This window comes from Ctenopharyngodon idella, chromosome 12 (genome assembly GCF_019924925.1).
Source record: "Ctenopharyngodon idella isolate HZGC_01 chromosome 12, HZGC01, whole genome shotgun sequence".
NCBI lineage: Eukaryota > Metazoa > Chordata > Actinopteri > Cypriniformes > Xenocyprididae > Ctenopharyngodon > Ctenopharyngodon idella.
The window spans coordinates 14,592,789-14,612,067 of NC_067231.1; the positions used below are offsets into that span (position 1 = coordinate 14,592,789).

General features: G+C 35.1%; 2 protein-coding genes across 7 annotated transcripts in view; one reads left to right on the forward strand and one right to left on the reverse strand.

Moving 5' to 3' along the window:
* Positions 1-43: 43 nt before the first annotated feature.
* On the reverse strand, positions 44-10,437 carry LOC127523415 (monocarboxylate transporter 7). Of its 6 annotated transcripts, none has more exons than XM_051914080.1 (7): positions 10,273-10,437; positions 7,420-7,489; positions 6,710-6,959; positions 5,616-5,759; positions 3,100-3,228; positions 2,186-2,845; positions 44-1,933 (listed from the first exon to the last, which is right to left on the reverse strand). In XM_051914080.1, exons 2-7 carry the CDS (start codon positions 7,438-7,440, stop codon positions 1,707-1,709), a joined length of 1,431 nt encoding a protein of 476 aa, XP_051770040.1. In that variant the 5' UTR covers positions 7,441-7,489; positions 10,273-10,437; the 3' UTR covers positions 44-1,706. The 6 variants fall into 6 exon arrangements, with proteins under 6 accessions (XP_051770040.1, XP_051770035.1, XP_051770034.1 ...); XM_051914075.1 differs by having other exon boundaries at positions 2,186-2,977; positions 6,710-6,960; positions 7,439-7,489; positions 10,273-10,433; XM_051914074.1 differs by having other exon boundaries at positions 2,186-2,977; positions 10,273-10,433.
* The window catches only part of arsg (arylsulfatase G), a 19,868-nt gene continuing 10,125 nt past the window's right edge, over positions 9,537-19,279 (forward strand). The window contains exons 1-12 of the mRNA XM_051914073.1: positions 9,537-9,689; positions 11,494-11,726; positions 11,824-12,011; positions 12,215-12,262; positions 12,699-12,810; positions 12,944-13,078; positions 15,759-15,955; positions 16,056-16,136; positions 16,375-16,483; positions 16,559-16,679; positions 16,776-16,866; positions 17,653-17,931. Coding sequence (XP_051770033.1) covers positions 11,509-11,726; positions 11,824-12,011; positions 12,215-12,262; positions 12,699-12,810; positions 12,944-13,078; positions 15,759-15,955; positions 16,056-16,136; positions 16,375-16,483; positions 16,559-16,679; positions 16,776-16,866; positions 17,653-17,931 — 1,579 coding nt within the window. The 5' untranslated portion in view covers positions 9,537-9,689; positions 11,494-11,508. The remainder of the gene's footprint in view (positions 9,690-11,493; positions 11,727-11,823; positions 12,012-12,214; positions 12,263-12,698; positions 12,811-12,943; positions 13,079-15,758; positions 15,956-16,055; positions 16,137-16,374; positions 16,484-16,558; positions 16,680-16,775; positions 16,867-17,652; positions 17,932-19,279) is intronic.

A 19,279-nucleotide genomic window follows, 5' to 3' on the forward strand; every position in this document is an offset into this window, starting at 1 on the left:
TTTAAGATATCTGTCAAATCAGAAAACAATTTTCAGACAGCAGTATAAAAAAGTATGTATTTATTTTTTAATCTGATTTAAAGATTGTCTATTGTGCAGAAAGAGAAGAGATCATTGCATATTCACATTCCACTGAACATACAGCAAATAATTCCTTTCCAGTTATAAAATTCAAGTCATGTGACAGTTGTTCGATAACAACAAATACACTTTTACCTAAAGAGGTAAGTAATGAAGCAGTCATATAAGACACTTTCACATTTGAATTTGGCTTTGCATTACTTTGGATATCCTTCATCTTCATTTCACAGTTACATCAACCTGAGCTCTGTAAAGCATTGAATTCACAGTAATCTCTATTTAATAGATGTGTAAATGTTATCCACAGTTGAAAACACTGTCATGAGCATTGGAATACCAAACAACACCCTAAACAGACACTATTAGCATTAATAAAGTTGTTCATCTGGGTTTAGCACTTAGTTAGCTGAATATGGCTGAATATGAAGTACTGAAGACCAACCCATCACCCTCCTGCAAATATTAAAAAAAGAATATTAGGAAACAAAATTATATAGATAGGTTCCTTTTTAAAATAAAGCATCAAATACCTCATGCCTTTTCTACCACATTTAGATTTTATATTATATGAGTTTTAAGTTGCTGAATTCAACATTGCTTTACCCATCAGTACCTGGTAATCACCTATGAAGTCATTGCCTATAATCGCTAAAACCACGAAAATGTGGTTTCCTGTTACAGATTATGTTAATTTCTTTTGTATCTAGGACTCTAATCAACAAAAGTCCCAGTGTTTACTTTCAAGTCTAATAATAGTTTTTCAAGACAGCTACTGCTAATATAATGTACTATAATAATTACATTTATGATCTCAGTGTATAAACAACAATTGCACATCTTAAAGGGACAGTTCACCCAGAAATGACCATTCTGTCATCATCATTTCACCCTCATGTCATTCCAATCCCATAAGACTTTAGTTAATCTTTAGTGAATCTCAAATGAAGATACTTTTAATGAAACCCAAGAGATTTTTATATATATATATATATATATATTTATTTATTTATTTATTTATTTTTAGCGATTTTTGCCTTTATTGTGACAGGATAGTATCAGGAAGCAAGGTGGGAGAAAGAGAGGGGGACGGGATCGGGAAAGGTCCACGAGCCGGGACTCATACTCGGGTCACCTGAAGCGCAACGCCGCTATATGTCGGGGCGCTGCCCACAAGGCTATCGGTGCCGACAACCCCGAGAGATTTCTGTCTCTCCTTTGAACATCCATTCCACCAAAACTTTGACACTAGTTCATAGAGAGATATAAAAGAAATCCATATGAATCAAACTGTTTAATCCAAGTTTTCTGAAGAAACATGCTTTATATGTTGAACAGATTTGATTTAAGCTTTTATTCCCATACAAACATTGATCAATGCACATACGTAGAGCAAATAAAATATTATAAACGGTAGCTCAACCGTACTTGCTTGACTCGTAAGAACAAACCTCTATTTCATGTTTGTCAATGATGACCGAATTTTCATTTTTGGGTGAACTAACCCCTTAAGCAATTATTTTGAATCATAATGTGGTTGTACTGCAGATACATTCAGTTGTAAAAATTTTCAACAAGTCTGAAGGTTCCTAAAGTTCAGTTAAATCCACAGTCTTGTCTTTTTTTTTTCAAGACGTAATATCTTGGTTATCCAATTCTAGGAATTCTTCCGGCCTGTCTTTGTCTTTGGCCACTTGCTCCACTATGGGTTTATTCCGTCCACTATTCCTCCTTGTGCACAGATGACCTGTCTTAGCTGGACGTACAAGCCCAAGGAAGACGGCACCTAGTCCCATTCCCACAGCGCAGGAGTAGAATGCAGCACTGTACTTTTGTGTAATATCCACAAGGACGCCTAGAATATTTGGGGAAAATGCAGTAAGTTAATTTAGGTTTGCATTTTACATACAGTATTGTTCAAAAGTTTGGGGTCAGTAAGAGAAATTAATACTTTTATTCAGCAAGGATGCTTTAAATAGATCAAAAGTGACACATTTAATATGTTACAAAAGTCTTCTATTTTAAATAAGGCTGTTCTTTCTGAATCCTGAAAAACTGCACAACTGTTTTCAACATTGATAATAATAAGAAATTCAGTTGTTCTTACCGCCTAATGGTGGACCAGCCAGTCCTGCAAAGCTCTGAATACAGACGTAGACGCCTACAGCTAAGGGCATCCTCTGGATCCCTATGACATCATCCTCAGCCAACATTGGGATGTGCGTGGATGCAATGTTCCCGAGTAAGAAGCCATAAAGCACACAGCACACTGCTAGTCCCCAGAAGCCATTTACCACAGTAAACAACACCAAGACTAAGCACATCAGTGACACGCATACGAGAAGTACAAAGATCTTCCTAATGTGCCCCCAGTTCAGGACCCATCCTATAGAGAGACGTCCAAAGATCTCAGCGATGGCCATTGTTGACAGCATATAGGCAGCCTTGTCCCTCTCGGTACCCAAGCTAGCGCTGAGCTCCACCACATACAGCTGTGGGGCGAAAAAGCCCAGTGTTGCAAAGAGTCCAAAGGCTGAATAACACAAAAAACTACCTTCTTTTAGTACAGTCAAATCCAAGAGCTTATTTTTACTCATAGTGTCCTGTTGTTTTGGGAGGATCTGCAGTGGTTCCGCTTCTTCCTGCTCCTTCCTAGATTTGAGGCCCCGTTCCAGCTCGTCAAGTGACTGTACACCTGAATCTCCAGAGCTCACAGAACCTTGCAATTGTTCTTCGGGGAGAGAGTATGTGATCTTCTGCTCAGTTTCTGTTGGAGAAGTATTTGGTTTGATGACTATAGGACAGAGCAGAGCCCCACAGATAATAATGATGCCCTGCAACGTTCCAATCACCACCATTGTGTACCTCCAGCCAATGTGGTTCTTAAGAGCTGTGAATGCTGCAGAAACAATGAAGCGATATGTGCGACTCTTTATGTTACAACAATAAAACTCTTGTTTCAACATAATGATACATAAAATTTGATCATATTATATTGCAGTTGAGCACACCTGACCTTACCTGGAGCAAAAGCAAATATAGCAAATGACTCTCCAGTGGAGGCCATGGCTGTGACCACAGAACGACGCCTGCTGAAGTACTGGGACAAGATTGTGACGGTTGGCAGAAATGTCAAACAGTAACCCAGTCCTACAGAGAGGAAAGGACATCTGAAAATCATTAGATGCTTTGTTTTGCTTATAGCTGGTAAATTAATCTTTTCAATCAAACATATACATCATTAGATTTTATTGTAAAATGTCTTTATTTACAGACAATTCTGGAGCAGTTTAGTTGTTTTACTTCTCAAGTATAAACATCATAACAGATATGAACAGTGTTGGGGGTAACACATTACAAGTAATGCGAGTTATGTAATCAGATTACTTTTAAAAGTAACTGGTAAAGTAACGCATTACTTTTAAATTTACAACAAAATATCTGAGTTACTTTTTCAAATAAATAATGCAAGTTACTTTGTTTTCCCATTTATTAACAGATACCTCTCCTGTCCCCATTTTGAGAAAAATTGGGAGTAAGGGCAGAGGCCTTGTGTGCGCTGTGTAAACATGATGGTTATTGTAGTTCTAGACTAAATGTGAGCATGCTCTTACACATCTCACTTGCAAAAAAACAGGTTCGGTATTCCCCAAAATAAAAACATAATAATATGTAAATAATATGTAATATGTAAGTGCCATTGTTTTGTCTCAAGATACACACCAGTATTTTTTTTCTAAGGCATGTTTATAAAAGCTACTTAAAGGGTTAGTTCGCCCAAAAATGTCATTTATTACTCACCCTCATACCGTTCCAGACCCGTAAGACCTTCATTCATCTTTGGAACACAAATGGAACACAGTGGTTCAATATTAATATTATAAAGCAACGAGAATATTTTTGGTGCGCCAGAAAAACAAAATAACAACGAAGCTTCATGAAGCAGTATTTTGAAATCGGCCATCACTATATAAGTCGTTATTTTGTTTTTTTGGCGCACCAAAAATATTCTAGTCGCTTTATAATATTAATATTGAACCACTGTACTCACATGAACTGATTTAAATATGTTTTTAGTACATTAATGGATCTTGAGAGAGAAAATGTCATTGCTGGCTATGCAGGCCTCACTGAGCCATCGGATTTCAACAAAAATATCTTAATTTGTGTTCCGAAGATGAATGAAGGTCATACGGGTGTGGAACGGCATGAGGGTGAGTAATAAATGACATTATTTTCATTTTTGGGTGAACTAATCCTTTAAATGTTTTAATTGAACTAAGGCCTAATCCTGGCTTAATCTAAGCCCTGTCTGTAAAACCGGGCCTTTATGTATTTAATTTCACTTTATTAAATAATGTCTTTGCTGCTGACCTTCAATGACCAATTCAACCATACTAATAAGCAAAAATGACCTTAGATAAACATCACATTTGTGTTTCATTTTTTGTTTTTTATTGTTGAGTAAGAGTGTTGAACTTTCTTCTCCTGTGTCCTATTCTTCTGCAGTCCAGAATGAGAGCACAGCTGAATTTGTTTGTTTGAGCTGCACCTGCTATGTGTGAATTTGCATTTCCTTCAGCCATGAGGCTTATTAATTTGCACTTTTAATTTGTGAAAGGACCTTTACATTTGCCAAAAATATAACGCGCGTGTGTATGTGTGCACGTGTTTTTGTGATTTATGAGGACACAAATTTGTATAATGACATGGGTATTACACTGGTATCACGACGTAAACATGTGTTATGAGGACATTTCATGAGTCCTCATATTTAAAATGGCTTTAAAAACATACTAAACAATGTTTTATTAAAAATGTAAAAATGCAGAATGTTTTCTGTGATGGGTAGGGGTAGTGTAGGGGGATAGAATGTACAGTTTGTACAGTATAAAAACCATTACGCCTATGGAATGTCCTCACTTTGATAGCAAAACAAACCTGTGTGTGTGTGTGTGTGTGTGTTATTAAAAACAAACCTATCCCAGGTGAGAAAAAGTAACATAAAAGTAACGTAACACATTACTTTCCATAAAAAGTAAAGTAACTCAATTAGTTATCTTTTTATGGAAAAATGCAATATTGTAATGCATTACATATAAAAGTAACTTTCCCCAACACTGGATATGAACATAACATTTTATACTGTACAAACTGTATTTTCTATCGCCCTACACTACATCTACCCCTAAACCTACCCATCACAGGAAACTGTGCACATTTTTACTTTCTCACAAAAACTCATTCTGTATGATTTATAAGCCTTTTGAAAAATGGGGACATGGGGTAATGTCCTCATAAGTCACCCTCTCCTTGTAATACCTATGTCATACCCATGTCATTATACAAATTAGTACTGTACTGTATATACTTTATAATGTTGCAAAAGATTTCTATTTCAAATAGAAATCTTTGCAACATTATAAAGTATATACAGTACTTTGTACTCTCAATAAAAGTATTAATCTCTTTAAAAAAATCATACTGACCCCAAACTTTTAAACGATAGTGTACGTATAGTGCAAGGCTTTACCTACCAGTCACAATCCCAATACTGAGGTACATCTGATTGATGGAGCTGGTGAATGCAGTTGAGATTGTGCCCAGAGATATGAGAAATCCTCCAAACATCACAACTGGCTGGAAGCCGAATCGATTACTCAGCACTGATGATAAAGGTGCTGAAGGGGCATAGAAATGGATGCTAAAGTCACAGAAATGAACACATACACTGCCCGGCCAAAAAAAAGTCACTGTTTGGATTTTAATAGGCAAATACTTAAGAATCTATAAATGGATCATTATTTAAGTGATTAATATGTTTCTAGCATGTTATATGTTTGGCAACGGTTCTTTTAACCCTAAAAGATGGAGTGTGTAGCTTTTCATTTCATAAACAACCATCATGTAGGAAGACACATCATGGCCATATTCCAGGATGACAATGTCAAGATTCACCAGGTTAAAAATTGTGAAAGAATGGTTCAGAGAGCATGAAGAATCATTTTCACACATGAATTGGCACCTCTGAATCCAGACCTTAATTTCATTGAAAGCCTTTAGGATGTGCTGGAGGAGACTTTACAGAGTGCTCACCTCTTGCATTGTCAAAACAAGATCTTGACCAAAAAATGATGCACCTCTTGATGGAAATAACATCACAACATTTATTTCCATCGAGAGGTGCATCATTTTTTGGTCAAGATCTTGTACTGACAATGCAAGAGGTGAGCACTCTGTAAAGTCTACTCCAGCACATCCCAAAAACTTACACTGAGGTTAAGGTCAGTGCCAATTCACGTGTGAAAATGATTCTTCATGCTCTCTGAGCCATTCTTTCACAATTTTAAACCTGGTGAATCTTGACATAGTCATCCTGGAATATGGCCATGATGTGTCTTCCTACACGGTTGTTTAAGAAATCCATCTTTTAGGGTTAAAAGAACCGTTGCCAAACATATAACATGCTAGAAACATAATAATCACTGTAATAATGATCCATTCATAGTTTCTTAAGTATTTACCTATTAAAATCCAAACAGCGAGTTTTTTTTGGGTCGGGCAGTATATAAAGAAAAGAGTCAACATGCAGCTAAGCAGAATTTTAAAATTTAAAAGTGATGGTTTTTACCTGTAAAAGTCATAACAAAGACACATATTGAAATGATCCATGATACTCGACTGTTGCTCTCCTCAAAATCACTCATTAGGTCCTTGAGGAAAATCCCGAAACTTTTGATAACCCCATAAGTAAACATCTCCACCAGGAAAAAGGCCACAGCCACAATCCAACCCCAACCACCATCTGGGACCTCTGAGTACACTTTAGAGCTGAGGCAACCTTTCAGTCGGAAAATCCACTGTGCCATTTTGACCTGCGACCTGTCAATGTGACAAAGACAAATTTAAGCTATTTTAAGTTTATAAGTCTATCAACTTTTACAGCCACTCACATCCATCAGTAAACTGTATTTAAACATATCTATGATCATTCACCCTTATAAAGAGACATCTCCACAATGCAACCAATCAATATATTTAATTTTAAACACTGCTGAAGTATTAATTTAAAAGTACATGGTTGATAAATCTATAAACAACTTTTATACTTAATTCAAGTTTCAAAACAACTGCAATATTAGCTTTAAAATTTAACTATTTCTTGTATCAAGTTTTAGGGTACAGATTTCTGTTCAACTGAACATCTGAGGTATGCTAGAGTGTTTTTAATGTTTACTTAAAGTGTGAAATAAAATAAAATATAAATATTAGATGACTAAACTTACTGTCACCATGAAATTAAAAACTGTGCCTCTGTAATATTTAATCAAAAATAACTTCCCCTCTTTCTTGCACTGACATCTCTTCTCTTTCTCTGATGACGTATGCATTGATGTGAGGGCGGGACAACCTGTCAATCACATGAGATCACAACAATAGCAAACCACAACGATCCAATCAATCCCTGATGGACAAAATCAAGTTCCGCCATACATTTTGTTCTTGTTCAAGAAGCCGTTTCACTCAGATATACATCATGATATGGAAGAAAAGACTATCGCAACTTCCGTTTCATGACGACTTCAAATAAAAATTAGAAATGTGTCCTTGGCAGCAAAAATCGCACAAATCACTGTAGTTCCACATTAAGGGAACGGTTTTAAAAAACATCCGGAGCTGGATGTAAAGCTCACCCATTGGCTCTGCAGTGAGCAGTGTTGAAAAAGAACAAAACTTTGTGAAAAGCGGCTGCGTCCTACAAGGCTGTATATCCCGGCTGCCATGTCATCAAGCACCGTCGAAGGCCATCTCAATTTGAAGGAACCTTGGAAGGTGGCCTTTGTTTCGCATCTTTCATTCAGCTCATTTTGGAAGGATGCATCAAGAGTATCTTTCACATCCTTCAATCACCCACAATCCTTTGCACACATTCCAAATCACGAAAAAGAACAGACGGAAAAGTTCATTATGAAAAATAATGTTTTCGGAGATGAAGGCATCACTGATTCTTGGGATAAGGGACAAAACCTATTTTAGAAGTTAGTTTTTATTATTTAATAATACATTATTTTTACACTTATATATTTGTAGACAAATGTCTCAGCTAATGAGCCATGTAAGGGAACAGGTTTTTCTGAAAATGTTTTTTTTTTTTTTCTAAAAAATGTACATTTATTCACTTTGAAACTAAATTTGTGTCACCTCCGTCAGACGCATTAAAAAGCATAATATTTTAATTTGATCCTTCCAACAACAGTGTCTTCAATTATGTAATAATGGTGTTCAGTAAAGAAGCTAAGTGAAAAAAAATAAATTCCCTATATTTTTTGTCTTGGGTTAGGGTTATTAATTCTCTAACCTCCTTTTTAATATTAAACATATATAATCAATGTTATTAAGTAAATCAGACATGATATCATGTAGTTCAGTTGATGTTTTAATATTTATCGCAATGAATTGAAAAAAGAATAAGACATTTCTTTCAAAATTAACAAAAACCTTCACCTGACGATGTTAAATAAATACTGGCGGAGTTGACAAAGGTCCAGCTGAGGCCTAATAACAGTATATGTAAATAGAATCATGAAAAAACATTGGAAGAATTCCCCATATGCAAAAACTTATTAAATCACATTATATAAACTTTTTGAGAGCACTTGTCAACCATCAGACATAAATCCTGGCGGAGTTGACGTCTGACGGAGTTGACAAAATTAAAATATTTTCCACCGTAACCACGTGTTGTACATTGGAGCAATTTTGTTTTCTTTCTCAGCTGTAGCTGCCTTAATAAACGTCAAAAATGCCAAGATTTATCCCAAAACTATTTACAGAAACTATTACATCGGGATGACGGAGTTGACATGTTAAAGCTGTGACCGCAGAGACTTCAACATTGTTTGTATAAAATCTAAAAATATATAAACTTCCAGAACTACGTGTCCTACTGTAAGATCCACAGTGGGCAGGAAATAGTAAGTGCTCCTCAGAGTTAAAGATGACCATGACATTGCCTGATTTATTCAGAATTATATATATATATATATATATAAAAAAATCCTGACAGAGTTGACGCAAAGTGAGGACACAACTTTGATAGGCATTTTTTATGGAAAATATAATTCAAGACTTACTTGTTGTATTGTTTGATATATTACAGATCTCTGGCTTTCAATTTAAATGTATATTTTTTAATTTGTTGCATTTTTAAACACTTTGTTGGGCAATTTTACATTGTGACCTCATGCTGAGAACAGGCTAAATTACATGTATTTTTCGAGTTTTGAGCGTTTATTTAAATAATACTAAAAAAAACATGTGTGACGTAGCCATGCGCACTTACTATACCGTCTCATTCTAGCGTTTAATGCTGAGGAGGACTCTAGCCTACAAGCCTCCGAAGGACTGGACTAGGAAGGACACAGGACGCTGCCTTCTGTTTGAGAAGCACCCATGTGGGAGTAGTAGGAGAGTAGCGCAAGTGGCGTATAGAGGGATGTACGTCACGAGCGGGGCGGCGGGACTCGAGTGTCAACAAACTGATGCGCTTTAAGGCAGCAGAGCAGAACAACGTTTGAAATACTTTCAATGAAGGCATCGCTTAGCATTAGGTGAGCAGTAATGAGTCTCATAATATTATATTATCGCTTTTTTTTTTATTTCAATGCAGTTTAAAGCTGAAGTTTGTTAAATTTCTTCTTAGTCTTTCCAATGTTATTACAGCTAACACTGTAGGACAGCTTCATTCCCATCATATTCAGACCGCGAAACTTCCTCAATAACGTTATTGCTGTAACTTCAAAAGCATCTTTAACAACTTCTGTGTGGCATGAAATTGTCCCAAATAAACATTCATCAAACATATAATTCATTAAAAAATGATTTGTTCATGTTTGTTATTTTCTAAATCACTTTGCAATTTATCAACAGTAAGGTGAGTTGGCAAATTTTCCCAACCACCAGCTGCTCCATTAGATTTCAGCATGAATATATATTTTCTCAGCTCTTTGCCACCTGGTCGTTTCTATGATAAAGAACACTATACAAATATATATGTGTGACCTTGTGTCTTCCTGCATATATTAGTATGTGAGGCACTTAACTGACCAATGTCAATAGGAGTTTAATAGAAGTGGTCACTCAACCATTGATACATTGTAACATTTAACAACCAAAACAAGAAAGAGTGCTTACCTGTTCCTATCAGTGAGGGGAATGTTGCTGCTCTTCTGCTGTGCTGTGGTTTGTGTCTACTGCTAAGAGTCCATGTGGTGCTTCCACTGTCTCAAACACTGAGCTCCTCTATGGTGGGAGGTTTCAGCTGTTGAGTAAGTTGAGGATTGGTTTACAGTCAATGTTGAATGAAAGGCCACACCAACAACCCCCCTTTCCCTTGAGCTGGAATGTCAAAGGAACATGCTGTGTGCCTCTGTCTCTTCTTCCTGCTATAGTGTAAAGTGGGAACTGCAAGAGTGACTGTATTGAATGTTTTAAAAGGACCTGTGCATTAGGTAAAGTTTGTTACATAACAGCCAGTAAGATCTGCTCAAACCCGACAGTGAAAACACTCTCATCGGAGACATCCAGAGGGCTTTATGCTGTGAAAAACAGCAACCTCAGATAGTTTTTGGTTCCTACACTGTAAAAAGTGGCAACCTTAACGCGCTATACATATATTTATGATTCTTTACATTGCAAATCCATTAAAATAATTTAATGATATACAGAGTCATATACCTCTCCATATTAATTTAAATTAACATTAAAATGAACTTTAGTTTCTTAACTTTAACTTTGATTGAAGTTGACAGTATTGTATTTTTGTTTATTGCATATTTTAATTTTTTTTGTTTGATTTTGAGATCAAATGGTGCCACTGCAGACCAGTTATTTTAGTATCATTGAAATTCTATTATAGTGTTTATTAATATTTTATTTATTTGAATTAGTTTTTATTTTTATAATTTTATAATTTTTATAATTTATTTTAATTAATTTAGTTGTGTTTTTGTAATTTTGTTTTTAAAATATGTCTATATAGTTCTTATTAATTTTTATTCAGTTATTTTTTATTCAGTTGTAGTATTAGTTATTTTAGTACATCAAATTAAACTAAAAGAAATTGTGCCTTGGCAACAAACTGAAATAAAATGAAATCAGTTTTTCATTCAGTAGATTTTTCAGTATTTTATTTTAACTAATGAAAATGTTTTTTATAGGTTTAGTATTAGTGAACAGTAATAACCCTGCCACAGAACCCTGTTGAAGATCTCTGATTGGCCTGATTCATTAATCACACTGTGTTTTATAATGTTTTTCCCCCTTGTCTAATTACGTTGAAGTAGCAATCAGAGTGTTAGTTTTTCTCTGTTAGATATATCATAATTTAAATGAGTTTTATTCTCTCTTTTTTAGATTTTGCATGTAAAAATGGCACAGTTTGGATTATGTGCACTGCTTCTGTTCTCTGGACTGGTTCATCACATCAAAAGCCATATTAGAAAGGAGAACAAAACAGGTGAGAAGGAACGACCCAATTTCATCATTATCTTAGCCGATGATATTGGATGGGGTGACCTCTGGGTGAACAGGCCTGATAACTCCACACCAACACCCTGGCTCGACTCATTAATGCTGAAGGGCAAAAGGTAGTGTTGTCATTATAATTTGGCCATGCATGCATGGCCATGCACAGTTTTGTGCCTGATTATGTATAATTATGGGAGCTTGTGTGGTGATTTGCAGATTCACAGACTTCCACTCTCCTGCCTCCACATGCTCACCCTCACGCGCTGCCCTCCTGACCGGCAGACACGGGCTGCGCAACGGGGTCACTCATAATTTTGCAGTGGAGTCAGTCGCAGGACTGCCACTCAATGAGACAACGTTTGCTCAGCTCCTGCATGACGCAGGTTATTATACAGCCATGATCGGTAAGCACAGAAACTCTAAGAACATGCTGAGAACAACACGATTAACATCCTCAGAGCAATGAACTCAACACTGTGCTGTGTTAGTTCCTGATTAACAAATACTTATTGTCGCCATGGCAACTAATAAGCCTCCCAAGCTGAACTTATATGTCGTAATATTTCTTTTCCAAGTATTAGTAATGCTTATATTGATTTTAAAACAGGAAAATGGCACCTTGGACACAATGGTTCCTATAATCCTGTTCATAGAGGTAAAATTTTTTTCCTTTTTTATTCCATTTCAATGTTTTAATTATGCATGATATTTTTAAAGATGAATCACTGTTAAATAAAAATGTATTAATAAACAATAAATTATATATATATATATACAGTATATATATATATATATATATTTTTTTTTTTTTTTGCATTTATTTGATCTAAAAAAACAGCAAAAACAGTAATATTGTGAAATATTTTTACAACTTAAAATGACAGATTTCTATTTGAATATATTTTAAAATGCAATTTATTCCTGTGATGGCAAAGCTGAATACATATATATATATCGGCAAATAAGATTTCTTTTTCTTTCTTTTTTTTCCAGAATGAATTACATGTTGATATATAAATTGTAATTATTGTAAACATTTCTTTTGAGCTATTTCATGAGGATATGCATATTTTTGTGGGTTTACTCTACAGGTTTTGACTATTACTTCGGTATTCCTTATAGTAATGATATGGGCTGCACTGACAAACCAGGCCTCGACCTTCCCAGCTGCCCTCCCTGCATCCTTAATCAGTATACTACTAGGTGTGTGTTACTATCCAGGTCATCATTATCAAAACACACATCAGATGCCATATAGCCTGAGGTTTTGTGTTTGTCTCGTGCTTAAGTATGAAGTATGTAAGTATGTAAAGTATGTAAAATGTTGACTCTACAGGAAGCATGAAGGATGTTACACTCAAGTGGCATTACCTCTGTATGAAAATGAGACAATAATTGAACAACCCTTGGACACATGGAGCCTTAAAGACAGATATGCCAGAGTGGCAGTCAAGCAGATATTCACAGCCAGGTATGTTCACCGCTTCTGACTGTGATTATATACAGTCATATATTCTGATTTAGATACCGACCTGAGCTCATTTCCACAATGGTCTGCCTTCCTGGCAAATTGTGCTTTTCAGTATTACTATTAATAATTATTATTTCCTATTGCACTTTTTATTAATGATATTTTTATTAATATCATTATTGTTATTAAAAGTTATTAAACCTCTTGAACTTCTTGGTAAAATACTGTATGTGTGAATTAAAAAGGTCTTAGTACTTATGGTGAAACCAAAAACATTCTTGATTAAAAACGGATTATAAAAACAGTTTTGCTACTCACAGGGGCAACTGTTTATGGACTTTGATCAGTCAATATGTAGGTCTGGTCTGGTCTGTAAACAAGTTTACTGGGCAGGCGAAGTTGGAGTGTTGATCTTTGACACGGTCTAAGGATAGATCATCATCTGTTGGGGTGTGCACAGCCAAGTCTCATCTATTTCTCATTTCAGCTGTGCACTCGCACAGAGAATCGAGACCTGTGACTGTTTTAAAGCCAAAATCACTTCACTTAGTTCCTCATCTAAATCTATTTGAATCAATAAATTACAACCCGAATTCCGGAAATGTTGGGACGTTTTTTTTTAAATTTGAATAAAATGAAACCTAAAAGACTTTCAAATCACACGAGCCAATATTTTATTCACAATAGAACATAGATAACATAACAAATGTTTAAACAGAGACACTTATCCACAAAATGAGCTCATTTCAAATTTGATGCCTGCTACAGGTCTCAAAAAAGTTGGCACAGGGGCATCAAATGGCTGAAAAAGCAAGAAATTTTGAAAAGATTCAGCTGGGAGAACATCTAGCAACTAATTAAGTTAATTGATATCAGGTCTATAACATGATTAGCTATAAAAGGGATGTCTTAAAGAGGCAGAGTCTCTCAAAAGTAAAGATGGGCAGAGCTGTGAAAGAGTGCGTAAAAAGATTGTGGAATACCTTAAAAACAATGTTCCTCAACATCAAATTGCAAAGGCTTTACAAATCTCATCATCTACAATGCATAACATCATCAAAATATTCAAAGAAACTGGAGAAATCTCTGTGCGTAAGGGACAAGGCCGAAGACCTTTATTGGATGCCCGTGGTCTTTGGGCCCTCAGACGACACTGCATCACTCATCGGCATGATTGTGTCAGTGACATTACTAAATGGGCCCAAGAATACTTCCAGAAACCACTGTCAGTAAACACAATCCGCCGTGCCATCTGCAGATACCAACTAAAGCTTTATCATGCAAAAAGGAAGTCATATGTGAACATGGTCCAGAAGCGCCGTCATGTCCTGTGGGCCAAGGCTTATTTAAAATGGACTGTTTCAAAGTGGAAAAGTGTTCTATTGTCAGACAAATCCAAATTTGACATTCTTGTTGGAAATCACAGACGCCGTGTCCTCCGGGCTAAAGAGGAGGGAGACCTTCTAGCCTGTCATCAGCGTTCAGTTCAAAAGCCAGCATCTCTGATGGTATGGGGGTGCATAAGTGCATATGGTATGGGCAGCTTGCATGTTTTGGAAGGCACTATGAATGCTGAAAGGTATATAAAGGTTTCCAGACGACGTCTAGTTCAGGGAAGGCCTTGTGTATTTCATTAGAACAATGCAAAACCACATACTGCAGCTATTACAACAGCATGGCTTCGTCGTAGAAGAGTTCGGGTGCTAAATTGGTCTGCCTGCAGTCCAGATTTTTCACCTATAGAGAACATTTGGTGCATCATTAAACGAAAAATACGTCAAAGACGACCACAAACTCTTCAGCAGCTGGAAACCTATATCAGGCAAGAATGGGACCAAATTCCAACACCAAAACTCCAGAAACTCATAATCCCGATGCCCAAACTGTTTTGAAAAGAAGAGGAGATGCTACACCATGGTAAACATGCCCCCGTCCCAACTATTTTGAGACCTGTTGCAGTCTAAATAAATTAGACAAAATGTATTTAAATAAATTGTTTTAAATTCTACAAGTGATTTTTGGCATCACAGTATTATAATGTACTGTGTAAAACATGCATATTCATTTTAAGATTTGCTAAAGGACATTTAACAGTGGTATTAAATTATTAATGTTTTTAAATAATACATTTAAGTCAGCAATGGATGCTAAGAGATGTAATCTAACTGTAAAAAGTAAATGTAGAAACTGATACTATACACTACAGTTCATATGTTTGGGGTCAGTAAGATTTAATTTAATTTAAGTAAAGACTTACTTTTATTCAGCAAGGATGCATTAAATTGATCAAAAGTGACATTTATAATGTTGCAAATATTTCTATTTCAAATAATTGCTGTTCTTTTGAACTTTCTATTTATCAAGGAATTCTGAAAAAAAAAATATCACTGTTTCCACAAAAACAGAATGATTTCTAAAGGATCATGTAACATTTGACAGGCTGGAGTAAGACTGCTAAAAATTCAGCTTTGCCATCAAAGGAATAAATTAAATTTTAAAATATATTAAAAAAACAGAAAACAGCTATTTCACTATATCACTGTATTTATGATCAAATAAATGCAACTCAATTATCAGCTGATAAGCAATATGGTACCGCTAAATTGTGCCTCTCTGTAACAAAATTATCCTTCTGTTAGTGTACAATTTTAATAATATCATTTGTTTTGTGTCTGTATAGCATTTCTAAGCAGCAGCCATTCCTGCTGTATGTGGCTCTTGCTCATATGCATGTCCCACTGTTCCATAACACCTTCCTAAACGTTACGACACAAGACCCTTACACAGCCAGCCTCAGTGACATGGACTCCTTGGTGGGGACAATCATGCAGGCGGTCAGCACCGAGCAGCTGGAAAACACATTGATATGGTTCACTGGTGAGTTATTTTACACATATTTTACTCATTGTATTCAGTGGGATTAGTAATTTTCCTAAAGGCTCTGATTGCAAATGTATGAAATGCATCTGCTTCTAAGGTGACAATGGCCCGTGGGAGCAGAAATGCCAGTTTGCTGGGAATGTTGGGCCTTTTGTTGGAAGATGGCAGACAAGCAGAGGTAATGCAGAAGCTGCCATATGAAAGTCTCTCTCCATTTATTTATTAAAAACAGATGTCTTTTTCTGTTTTTGTAAGGTGTCATACCTTTAACCTACCATAAATAGAAGATCTTAAATGAATGAACATCCAAGAGTTTTCTGTGGGTGCAGATTTCAGTGATTCTCTTCAGTTGTTTCAGATAACAAATACACTAATTAAATTATCATATTATAGTCTGTTTTCATTCTTTTGAGCAGGTGGTGGCTCAGCCAAGAGAACCACATGGGAAGGAGGTCATAGAGTTCCCACAGTGGTCACATGGCCTAAAAAGATTAAACCCAACAGCACCAGCAGCGCCCTGCTGAGGTACTGGAAGATTTTGAGCATTGTATAACTTGATTGTTTTTGTTTTCACCATGATGACTGGCTTTTAATCCTTAGTGGTTTGGATATCTTTCCAACCATCCTTTCCCTGGCTGGTGTAAAAGCACCATCGGATCGACGGTATGACGGCATTGATATAACATACATTCTGCTCAACGACTCTGACACAGGGCATAAGGTATAGTAAGTTTGAATGACACACCACTTTATAGACCAAAACAAAAATTGTGATATTTGCTCTGACTGTTTTTTTTTTTCTTGTTCCCATTATCAGAGTCTCATGCATCCAAACAGCGGCGCTGCAGGACAATTTGGGGACCTTCAAACCATCAGACTGAAACATCACAAGGCATTTTACATCACAGGTTTCTATTTATTAAAAAAAAAAAAAAAAAATGAAAGAATCAATTTATTAATTCATGAATAAAAATTTAAATAAATAATGCTTGACAAATACTTATTTTAAACTAATTGTTTAAAAATTTAGTAAAATAATAAATGAATAAATTACATTTTAAATTGATTAATAATATTTAATTTGTTTAAAAATGCTGTTGAATGTGATTAATTTATTATTTTCTGTTACATTTATAAATTGATCGATATTATGAACTTTTTATTTAATTTATGTTTAAAAATTATAAATGAAATCATTTTTTGATAAGTAGACAGTTTTAAACTTTAAATCACGTGAAAATGCAATTAAATGTAACAGTAAATTAATAATAAATGTCACATTTTAAAATTTAATTAATGTTTAAAAAATGTAACAGTGAAAAAAATTAATTAAATCACATTTTCTTAATTGATGAATTTGTTTAATTTATATTTAAAATGTAGTTAAATGTAACAGTGAAATAATAAATTAACAAATATAATTTCTATAAAATAACAATTTAAATGATTTCATGTTTAAATGTAGAAATGTAAATGTAAAATAAGTTACAGCAAAATAATAAATGATTTTTAAATGCATAAATGAGTACACATGTAAAACGGTTTCATTAATGTATAAAATGTAACAATAATTAACAATATATTCATAATTTATTTTGGCTGCTCCCATTTACGAACTGTCCAGTGGCATTTTTTAAAAATCCTGTTAATATACTGGTACTGGTTGGTATAGTGGTTCTGATGTTCTCCCTCAGGTGGATCAGTGGCGTGCGGTGGAGGAAGTGGACAACAGCAGTATCACGACCCCCCTCTGATATTTGACCTCTCAAAGGACGAGGCAGAAGAGACCCCTCTGAACCCTGAGAGTGAAGAGTACAGATCTGTCCTGAAGGAAGTGGAGAGAGAGAGGGAGGCTCTGCTGTGGGACATCGCCTCAGACAGGGTATCGTCAGCTGACTACACCATGATTCCGGCTGCAGTCCCCTGCTGCCAGCCACACAACCCCGCCTGCCGATGTCACAGTTTGAAACGAGGTCAGTTGACTCAGCCTTGAACTCAGCACTGTTTATCAGCGTGTTAGATCGTATCAACATATTGAAAGCACTGTCTTTTCATACACCGAGAAGAGCATAGTTCAAATATTGAGTCCAATTTCACAGAAAACCACACCGGTTTACTAAGAAAGTATGTTGATGTGTAAAGTTAAGTCTGCGTGACAGGAAACTATAGTCGTGCAAAATGTTGTAATGCTTTTTTTATCCTGCTATTTCATCATGAGTTAGAATCAAATTAGAATCTTTTTAACACATTTACTGATTTTTATATTATCGTTTGATTGTGCTTTCTAAAAACTGGTCAGAAATCATGAGATCAATCACACAACTTTTGACATCTCTATTTTTCAGCAGTAAGAAATATCCTTTTTATAATTTTATTTTATTTTAAAGTTTATGCATCTTGCATTACTGTAAAAGTGAATATAACAATACACTGTAACCCGAATACCAAGTAAATAAAAAATGACAATAAAAATTATTTATAATAATTATTTCATTTTGGAAACATGTTGTTTTATGATTTTCTAACTGCCTTTATATTTTAGGGAGTTATTTACATCAAAAAGGTTGAAAAAGCTTGACATTTCAAAAATATGATTATGAGAGATATGGATAAACATACTTAGATGGAAGTAATACTTAATTTAATCATATCAGTTTTATATAAATTACTAGTACATAGTAATAGCAACATTTACAGTAATAGTGTCATAAATGGCAGAACAACTGGCTTTCCCTTTGCCTAGTTTGATATCATGTCTCCATCTTGTGGTAATGCTGTTGCCATAACTGTGACTGCATAACTTCATTTAATATTTAAGAGATTAATGGTATTGTGTTTTGTTGATTACTTTAAAATATATATTTTTATATATAAACTCTGTCAATTGATTGATAGAAGGACCACAAACAACTTCATTAATTATATTCCCAGGATTACTGACAAAAAAACAAAACATGAATCTAAAAATGTATTTTAAAAAAAACATAACACACACCACTGTATCCATTTCATGCTTTCACAAAATTTCACATAAAATAATACATTATCTCATTTTGAAATGCAACTTTTAAAACACTAGGCATTATACGCTTGCCAACTTTGTAAATAGTTACAAAGAAAAAACTGGGCATCACACACTACCAGTCTTTCTAGCCATTACGAATAGAACAAACTCACGTACAAACACGTGCCTTGTTTCTTGGAGACACTTGACGAATCTAAAATTGGCTCAAAATATCAAACATGTTTGATATCCTCCGGCTGGATGGAATGAAATCAAACTTTGAAGCTAAAAAATCTGAGTCTGTGACCATACACTGT